This window comes from Diceros bicornis, chromosome 4 (assembly GCF_020826845.1).
Source record: "Diceros bicornis minor isolate mBicDic1 chromosome 4, mDicBic1.mat.cur, whole genome shotgun sequence".
In the NCBI taxonomy this organism is placed as follows: Eukaryota; Metazoa; Chordata; class Mammalia; order Perissodactyla; family Rhinocerotidae; genus Diceros; species Diceros bicornis.
The window spans coordinates 72,009,342-72,019,857 of NC_080743.1; the positions used below are offsets into that span (position 1 = coordinate 72,009,342).

General features: G+C 44.6%; 1 protein-coding gene across 2 annotated transcripts in view; it reads right to left on the bottom strand.

Moving 5' to 3' along the window:
• Nucleotides 1–817, bottom strand: part of ALDH9A1 (aldehyde dehydrogenase 9 family member A1) — a 30,119-nt gene extending 29,302 nt beyond the window's left edge. The window contains exon 1 of one of the 2 annotated variants that reach the window (XM_058539720.1): nucleotides 598–817. In XM_058539720.1, coding sequence (XP_058395703.1) covers nucleotides 598–778 — 181 coding nt within the window. In that variant the 5' untranslated portion in view covers nucleotides 779–817. Of the gene's footprint in view, nucleotides 1–309; nucleotides 458–597 lie in introns of those variants that run through there. The other variant, XM_058539721.1, reaches the window with a different exon arrangement.
• Nucleotides 818–10,516: the final 9,699 nt, after the last annotated feature.

The window sequence follows — 10,516 nt, forward strand, 5'->3', positions numbered from 1 at the left end:
AGTAGGGTTTCTTTTCCCTTTCCCAATTCTGATTCATGTACAGAAATATTTTAACACTAGGGGACGGCAACAAAGCCTCATTCCTGCTCCTTAGAATCTTCTGTGTGCGCTCCTCCGTTCTCAGCACAATGTTTATTTTCACCCGCGTCCTTCTGGAAATCCTCTTCCACGCACACGGTTGAAGACATTACTGCAGTCCTAGCTTTAAAAAGTAATAATTAACAAAGGCACAACTTCATGCACCAGAGCTTTGCGGACTCGCTGTTAAGGCCGTTGTAAAATTACCCATAACGCCACCACGCAACTCACTAGCTTTTCCAGTTTTCTACGACTTCCTTCTGGTCCCTGTCCACACGCATCGGTGCTTGCACAGAATCGTCAGCTGCCTACGCAGACAACTTGACACTCTACACGGCCACTTATCTGCGTTCAAGAAACGTCTGCTGAACGCACCACATGAAGGTTCAGGGCGGAGAAGACGTGCACCACTGCGCCGGCGGAGCATCGAGCCGCGCCCGCCCCCGCCCCTACCCCGGCCCCCCGCCGCGTCCCCCGCCCCGCCGCCCCGGCCCCGCCGCCTGGTCTCCGTCCCGTTACCGGTTGCCGGCTCGAACGCCTTCTCGGTGCCGGAGGAGTCCACCGGATCCACGCGGGCCCCGCCGCGGTAATTGAGCGGCTGCGACACAACGAACGTGCCAGTTCTCATGGCGGCGACAGGAGCAGACCGAAGAGCGTGGAGAAGCGGGGAGAGGACAGCCCCACCAGCGCGGAGAAACATGGAGAGCCAAACGCGAGCCGAGATGCAGGGGCCGCGAGGAGGGGCGGGGCCGGAGGAGGGGAGGGGAGGGGGAGGGGCGGGGCCGGAGGAGGGGAGGGGAGGGGAGGGGCGTGGCCGGCGGAGGGGAGGGGCCGGCGGAGGGGGAGGGGCGGGGCCGGCAGGGGGGAGGGGAGGGGGGAGGGGAGGAGGGGGAGGGGGAGGGGCGGGGCCGGCGGGCCGGCAGTGCCAACCGCGAGCTGCGGAGCGCGGAGCTGTGGGGCCAGAGTTAAGGGGCCTCCAGGCCAGGGCGAGGCCTTCCGAGGCGGGGTCTGGCAGACTTTGGGGGCGGTCACTCGGCTCCTCCGCGGTTCTGGCCAGGCCCTCGCTTAGCCAGAAGGATGGGGCGACACCCCGGGTCCTACACACACACACACAGGCGCTCTCTCTGGTTCGATCCCGTGCATTCTCCGCCCCCCCCCCCCCCCCCCCCCGGGGCGGGGAGGAAGGGGTTGACACTTTCTTCTTCCAGATCTAGTTGCATAGTACTTTACAAGAGTTTTCGGGTACATCATTGCATGTAATCATCTTAGGATCCTACTCTTGATCCTACCTCCTAAAGAAAGCAGAGGATTAGAGTGCCAGGAATATTACTTTGGAGGTTACTTCTCTCTTAAGCTACCATTTCTTCATATGTATAATAATACTTTTAAAAGGTTACTGTAAAGATCAAGGGAAAGACTGTCAAGGAGACATAACGATATTGTGATGTGAAACTGCTTTTTAATTCTAAAAGAGCTATGTAAATGCTATTAGTGACAAATAGTGGCACCAACAGAAGCCTACGGTACAGGGTATAAAGAGCAAAGTCTTCGTGAAAAGGTGTGAGGAAGAAGGGCCTTCTGTACCGCCACTTGGAGGCATCCCAAGGTCCCGGTCAGCTAAAGGAGCTTGCACAAAAGCAGTCTTGTTCATTTTTTCTAACTGAACTCTCATGCATCTGTAGCAGAGACTTTTATGAACAGAAATTAATTGGCAATTTGGACATTCTGTTATTTCCTGCAGGCTTATTTCTCTTCCTCAATGTTCTTTCCTTTACCTGCCAGCACAGTATGAGGGATGTGATTTTCAAGTTTAGAATAGAAATAAACTACTCTGGTCAGCTTTTCCAGCATCCTATACCAATTTGTTAGCCCTCTCAATGCTACTGAGATTTGTGGGTCTTAATCCTCAAATGGAAACAGCAGTTCTCAAACTCAGAACACCTGGGGCCAAACTCGGCTACTTACGTTTGTTATTATCAGCGATTGGAAACAGAATTGAAACATATTAGGCGTTGGTGACCAGCCCTGTAGATCTCCAGGATCATTGGAGCAAGGATGGTCATTTATGTGTACAGAGACCATACATCGCAGATTTTGGGGGGCAGTTCCTATTTATAATGATCTGCCCCAACAAATGCATTTTGTCAAATCATGACTCCTGATGTTTGTTTAAAAATGTGGTCATGATGTGTGTTGATATAATTAACAGATTATAAAAATGACAAACCTCCTCCAAAATATCTAGCTGTTCCTCTTACTTATCTGTACTTTTATTATTAGTGTTATTAGTATATTACTATTAGCAAAACACAATGGTACCCAGCCAGGTTCATTTTTGCCTGTGGCCCAGAAAGCTGATGAACGAGATTGCAGCAAAGAGAGGATTTAATCACAAGGCAGCCGAGTGAGGAAACGGAAGAACAAGTCTCAAATCCGCCTCCTCAAAAATGGGGACTCAGGGATATTTATAGGGTAGGGGGCAAGGTAGTCTGAAACGGAGATAGATGATTAGAGGCGAGGAGAGGTGAAGTAATTGATGATCTGCACAAGTGTAGTCAACCTTCATGCCTCTTCATAGGACGCATGTTCACAAAATAGTGGCGTTAGTGTGATCTGAGGGTGGAGTTTTTAGCCTCTTGATGTCAAAAAGGTCACTTGTCCAGCATTTGCACAGGCCCAGTTGATGGGTTGGTGGTCTGAACCAGCCTGAACTGTACAAGGGGTCCTAATTCCTGAAAAACAGCTCAAACATCCATTACAATAGTGACCTGGGTGCCAGGGAGATGTTATCTGTAGGAACCTAGTGGGAGTCAGAGAGTATATTGCCTAAGCAGCACAGTTAATGATGGATGGGTAAACAACTAAAAGCTATACTTAGTAACTGCAAAAAAAAATTTAGTTATTAACTACCTAATCATCACTGGCTAACTGTTTACCAGTTTCACCAACATGTAGAGAGAGCTTTATAGGTTGCAAAGCCCTTTCACACTTCTTTTCTCACTTAATGCTCATAATAACCCTGTGAGAGAAAAGGAGACTGACACAGTTTGAGGTAGGAGTAACCATGTGGCCCTTTCATAAATATCTCAGTGGCAATTCTGCAAGATAGGTTTCATCATTCTGTGTGCAGATGAGGAAACTAGCCCAGAAAGGTTATGTGCTCCCCCACAGAGGACCTGGGATTGGAGTCCAGGTCTGCGCAAGTCTAAAGCAAATTTATTCTTACTGCAACCAGGCCCAGATGTTGTCCCCATGAAGGTTGCCATAAAAATTCACTCTTATTTGGGTGGTCATTTATCAAAGAAAAGGGGGAGTTTGAAACTCATAAAGCTGGCCCTGGAGAGAAGATTTAAAGGATATTAAGTTTCCTGGGAGGAGCTTGTTAGCAATCCTCCCAAAGTTGCTGAGAAGATGCAGAGGGTGTGGGCCAGGTGTCTAAGTTCAGGGTGAAAATTCAGAGACAAAATGGGCCACGAGGAGTGGAAAAAGTGCGAAAGAGAAGCGCACCTGAGAGGGGTGCATGTTGGAGGGCAGAGGGGGGAGAAAGACATCAAAAGGAAGGAGTGGAATCATTGCTACAGGGGGAGGAGAAGCTAAAGAGAAACTGCCTACCTCACAATTTGCTTAAAGCCAAGCTTGGGTGCCACTAAAAGCCCCTCCATTTCCTTCCCCAAAGAATGGAGGTGAAGAAGAAAAGCAGGGGCCAGCCCTCTGGCATAGCGGTTAAGTGTGCCCGCTCCGCTGCTGGAAGCCCGGGTTCAGATCCCAGGCGTACACTGACGCACTGCTTGTCAGGCCATGCTGTGGTGGCATCCCATATAAAGTGGAGGAAGATGGGCATGGATGTTAGCCCAGGGCCAGTCTTCCTCAGCAAAAAAAGAGGAGAATTGGCACAGATGTTAGCTCAGGGCTGATCTTCCTCACAAAAAAAAAAAAAGAAGAAGAAGAAGAAAAGCAACTGGAGGGGCCAGCCCCGTGGCTTAGTGGTTCAGTGCACGCACTCTGTTGCTGGCAGCCTGGGTTCAGATCCCGGGTGCGCACTGATGCACCGCTTGTCGGGCCATGCTGAGGCAGGGCCCTACGTACAGCAACTAGCAGGATGTGCAACTACGACATACAACTATCTACTGGGGCTTTGGGGAAAAAAAGGAGGAGGATTGGCAATAGATGTTAGCTCAGGGCTGGTCTTCCTCAGCAAAAAAAGAGGAGGATTAGCATGGATGTTAGCTCAGGGCTGATCTTCCTCACAAAAAAAAGAAAAGCAACTGGATCCTCTTCCCCCATCTCCAGGCCTCTCAAAGGAGGGAGCCCTTGGGAACCCATCCAGGGCCCTTCACTCCCCCCTCACCCCCAGACTTCCAGCGGCCAGACTGTTGCTTTGGTTTAGATTCATCATTAGTAGTACTCGATTCTTGGATACATCTTCCAGAAGGAAAAGAAAATGTCTTTAGGGAATAGTCAGCTCTTAGTCCATCTTCTAGAACTACACTAAACATACACACACACATTTTTATTTCCTGGATACAACAATATGTCTATTACTCTTATAATTCCTTCAATGAGGAAACAGAAAACCATCCACACAAAAAGACAGAAAGAGGAAAAATTATTCAGAATCCTGTTCCTGCCCATATATTTTTTGTGTGTGTGTGAGATCAGCCCTGAGCTAACATCTGCCAATCCTCCTCTTTTTTTGCTGAGGAAGACTGGCCCTGGGCTAACATCCGTGCCCATCTTCCTCCACTTTATATGGGACGCCGCCACAGCGTGGCTTGCCAAGCAGTGCGTCGGTGCACACCCGGGATCCAAAACAGTGAACCCCGGGCCGCCGCAGCGGAGCGCGCACACTTAACCGCTTGCGCCACTGGGCCGGCCCCATGTTCCCGCCCATATTTACAGGGACTTTCTTTTATAATAATTTACAGATTGCATTCCATTTTAAGTCATTCTTCATATATAGAATATAATTTTCTCACTCAAGTTCTAACAGGTTTCCTGATCCAGGCACCCTGACATTAGGATTAGGTCTTTAAGGAATATTTGTTGAATGAACAAATGAAGAGTAATTGAGTCGCTGTTATAGATCTGGATTTGGACATCACCACCCTGATAAGGATGTCCCCTGAAGCTAATTAGGTATGTCTACTTGGAGAATCCAGTCTTTTTCATTTTCAACGTATTTTTCAGGGTGCAATAGTCATATTTTCAAAAATAGGTTTCATTTATAAATCTCAAATAGTATGAAACAGAGTAAGTGAAAGTGGTCTAAAAATTGGAAAGCACGATACAATTGTTATCATTATAACCATAATAATACGTTCATAGTTTGCAGTGCCTTACTGTTTTATTCAAATGCAAATCACAGTCATTGACTTTGGAATTTGTTCTTGGAGCTAATAATCCCAGGAAATGGAAGACTACTTATTGCCAGAAAACAGCAACCTTGTCACTGTAGCCGAGTCATTGAACACAATGACAAGGGATTTAGGAAAAGAAAGAGTAATTTTTAATTTTGCGGAGAAAATGAGGCTGTGGTGGGCTTGTGCCACAAAACCCACAGTCTTCCTGAACTGCTAATAGCTAGGGTTTTTAAATGGAAATCCATGAGAAAGAATGTGTTGTATAAGGTTTTAGATAGGGGAGGGGGAGCTGTGGCTTTGTAGGTCGGAGCCTTTTTATCAGCCTGCCTTTTTATCAGCCTGCGTTTGGCCTTGTGAGGCTGTTTGCAGGGCGGAGGATGGTGAGATAGGGGAAACCGCAGCAGGGTGTCCTTACTTGTCTGTCTCCATGATGAATGGTGGATTTTGGCACCAGGAAGCCAAGGAGTTGGGATCTGGGTAGCCTCATCTTCTTGATATTCTCTGGATATCAGTTTCCCTGTAGCTAAACTTCTAAGGAACCATAACTGGCCAAACTTCAGTGTGAGCCCCAGCATGAGGCCACCTGGGCTTTAACAATTTGTAACTTCTATTTGCTTGTGAAACTCAGGGATACAAAGGTTAAAAAAAAACAATATTTACATGTGAATGTAACTTAGAGAAGCAGGGAAGGGAGATGAGTGCTTTTGGTTTTAACCCCATATGTGCTGGGTTTAACATAGAGGAACTAATATCAGGGCTGGCATCATACTGACCTTAGAGAAAAATTTAGAACCTATTTGTATCTAAGAGAGCAGAGTTATATAGGAATTGGGTCAATTCTTTTAGATGTATAAGATGTATCAGTTGTTATGTTAAGTGTTTTTTTCTAGAACATAATAGAACTTTGATTATCTGCATGTATATAATATGTAGTCACTTAAAAACAAAATTTAAAAGCTATGGGGACGGCCCCATGGCATAATGGTTAAGTTTGTCGCATTCCACTTGGGCAGCCCGGGTTCATGGGTTCAGATCCTGGGCACGGACCTACACCACTTGTTAGCTATGCTGTGGCGGCGACCCACATATAAAGTAGAGGAAGATTGGCGCAGATGTTAGCTCAGGGCTAATCTTCCTCAGCAGGAAAAAAAAAAAAAGCTTAAACAAGGACATCTCTGTACTATTTTTCCAATTTCTTGAGAGTTTATAGTATTTCAAAATAAGTAGTTTAAAAAATTAAACAAGGGGGGCCGGCCTGGTGGCGCAAGCAGTTAAGTGCACGTGCTCCGCTGCAGTGGCCCGGGGTTCGCCGGTTCGGATCCCAGGCGCACACCGACGTACTGCTTGTCAAGCCATGCTGTGGTGGCATCCCATATAAAGTGGAGGAAGATGAGCATGGATGTTAGCCCAGGGCCAGTCTTCCTCAGCAAAAAGAGGAGGATTGGCAGATGTTAGGTCAGGGCCGATCTTCCTCACACACACACAAAAAAATTAAACAAGGGAGGACCAGCCCAATAGCATCGTGGTTGAGTTCGCGTGCTCCACTCCGGCAGCCCAGAGTTCGCAGGTTCGGATCCCGGACATGGACCTACACCCTGCTCATCAAGCCATGCTGTGGCAGCATCCCACACACAAAATAGAGGAAGATTGGTACAGATGTTAGCTCAGGGGCAATCTTCCTCAAGCAACAAGAGGAAGATTGGCAACAGATGTTAGCTCAGGGTCAATCTTCCTCACCAAAAAAAACAAAAACAAAAAACAAGGAACACATGCTCATTATTAAAAAAATTAAAAGTAGAGATTTTTTTAAAAAGAAAATTAAAACAATTATTTTACTATCCAGAAATAATGTTAATAGCTAGCCACCTATTGCATATTACTGTTATACTTTACTATGTTTTACTTTATATTATCTCATTTATTCCTCCAAATGAGGTAGGAACTATTAACCCCATTTTACAAATAAGGAAACTGAGGTTTGGCAAGATTGAGTAATTTGCCAGAGGTTAGATAGTAAGAGATAGAGCTGAATTTGCTCACGTGGCTTAATTGTTTTCTCATGACAGAATCCTAGAAGTGGAATTGCTAGGTCTAAGGAAATGTTGTAAATCTTTTGAAACCAATTTACAGGCAGCTTTTTTTTTTTAAGTTAGAGGTATTGAGGTATAGTTTACAATAAAATGCCCTCATTTTAAGGGGACAGTTCAATAGTTTTAACAAAGGTGTACACCCTTATAACCATCACCTCACTCAAGATATGTGGGCAGTTTATTTTTTATTATGAGAATGTGTAAATATTAGTCACCATTGAGCCAAGTAGCATATTTTAATTACATTTGCTTTATTGTACAATTTTTTTGTTTTTCCTGGAGTTTATAATTGCTTCTAATTTTCATTTGTTTACTTTTCTGTAAACACTTGACTAAATCCTTCCACACCCTCTAGCAGTTCTGTAAAACAATGCTCCATGCAATTTCTACATGGTCAAACCTATTAGACAGTGTGTTTGTTTTGGTTTCCCTTGAAGATATCCGTGTTGAAGCCTTCTGACCTCATTACCTACTCTGGACTGCTTGTCTTCTCAACCTGCTGCCCTGCTGTTGCCCTAGGACTCCCTTTGCTGTCATCCTAAGCATCCATTCCCTGTGCCTCTGCCCTGTGGTATCCTGTTTCCTGTCTTCCATGTCTTCCTCTTTCTTGGTGTACTTCCTTATTTTAACAAAGACATCTTTGAGTAGTAACTTCTTGAGAAAGGATACAGGGAAGGTAGATTTTTTGAGATTGCCTGCCTGAAAAATATTCATTCTCACCTCATACATGATTGATGATCTGGGTAGTATAGGTAAGTCTAGAATTCTAAGTTGAAAATAATTTTCACTTAGAATTTTTAAGGTAATACTCTATTATCTTCTAGTTTACAATGTTGCTATGAAAAAGTCCGATATGCAGGCCATTTTTCATCTGCCTTTCTTTTTTTTTTCTTTTTTTGGTGAGGAAGATCAGCCCTAAGCTAACATCCATGCCAATCCTCCTCTTTTTGCTGAGGAAGACTGACCCTGGGCTAACATCTGTGCCCATCTTCCTCCACGTTATATGGGACGCCGCCACAGCATGGCCTGACAAGTGGTGCGTTGGTGCGTGCCCGGGATCCGAACCCGGGCTGTCAGCAGCGGAGTGTGTGCACTTAACTGCTACACCACAGGGCGGGCCCCTCATCTGCCTTTCTAACAAGCATTTTTGGAGGACCTGCTATGCACTAGATATTGAATTAGATGTTGGGAGTATACAACAAATAAATCGGAATAAGTCTTACTTATTCAGTAAGTACTTATAGTAGTCCTGAATATATAAGATAGTATTATCTTATCTAGTAAGAACTTAGTCAGTAGCTGTTTGTGTAGCCATCTCCAAGATGGCCTCAGATAATCCCTGCCTCCTGGTATTTACACTTTTGTGAAGTCTCCTCTCAAACTGTACCAGGGTTGGTCTCTGTGACCAATAGAATATGGCAGAAGTAGTGGTATGTCACTTCAGGGATTAAGTTATAAACGACATTCCTCCTGGCCACTTTCTCTCTCTGATCACTTTCTGGGGGATGCCAGCTGACATGTTGTGAGGTTGCTCTGGAGAGGCCCACGTGGCGAGGAACTGAGGCCTCTTGCCAACAGCCACACTAGTGAGTTTGGAAGCAGACCCTCCAGCCCCAGCCTTCAGATGATGCCAGCTCCAGCCAACAGCTGGACTGCAACCTCCTGATAGACACTGAGCCAGAACCACCCAGATAAGCTGCTCCTGGATTTCTGACTGAACAAAGCTGTGTGAAATAATAAATGTTTGTTGTTGTCAGCTGTTAAGTGTTGGGGTAATTTTTTTTGCAGCAAAAGATAACTAATAAACTATTGAATTAATTGAGGTCTTCATGGTTCTCTGCCTTCAAAAAAATCATATCTTTGGCTTTTTTACAAGGTAAATACATTTAATAATAGTTTATTTCAACCTTTATGTTAGTCAATGTCCTTTAGAAATCCATTTCAAAAGTTCTATTCATCTGTTCATTTAACAGAATTTTATTGTGTGCCAAGCGTGAAGTTAATAGTGATGAATGAAACAAACGAAGTCCCTGTGCTCATGAAACTGAGATTTGAGTAGGATAAGATAGATAATAAACAGGTAAACAAATAAGTAAATATGCAATTACAAATTTGGAAAATGCCACCTGATATTTATGGAAGTAAATGAACAGAGCAGTCTGGCAGAGGAGGTGATGATTAAGCTGAAATTGAAAGGAAAAGAAGAAATTAGGCAAGGAAAGTGTTGATGGCAGAGCATTCATGACAGAGAGGACTGAATGCATGAAAGTTCTCAGATGAAGAAGAGCTGGGCATGGTCTAGAAACTACTAAGAATCCAGGGTGAGTGAAGCATAGCCAGGATGGATGAGAGTAGCTCAAGGCAAAGCTGGAGGATAAACATGCCAGCCATGGAGAGGAGTCTGGATTTTATCTTTAAAGCAATGAGACAGTCATCAAAAAATTTAAGCAGGGGAGTGACATGATCCAACATAAATCTTTAAAAGCTTACTCTGCCTGCTGTGTGGATAATATGTTGGAGGGGGCAAGGCAGGAAGGGAGCAGAGTAGGGACCTGATTAGGAGGGGTTTTGCAGCCATCTGCAAAGAGGTGATGGTATCCTGGACAGACTGGAGTAGCAGAGAAGTGAATGAATCCAGGATATATTTTAAAAGTAGAAATGGTAAGATGATAATGGATTGGATGTGGGGCATTTAGTGTTGGATAGGGTAGAATAAAAAAGGTTATATATTGTGATTTATGTTAGAAATTTTCCAAAGCACTTTCACTCAACCTCTGCAGAAGAAAGACAAGAAACCAGATTAAACTTTCAAACACCAGAAATTTCAGTGCAAGTTTTATAGTGTTGTATAAAAGATTAATTCTAATGGACAATAATTTTGTAAAATAGGATTCATTTTCCAGTTTTACCTGAAGTTACTAACAATAGGTACTATTTATAAATTATCAACATCTTCTATCTGGCATGTTATAACTTTCTTTGAACACT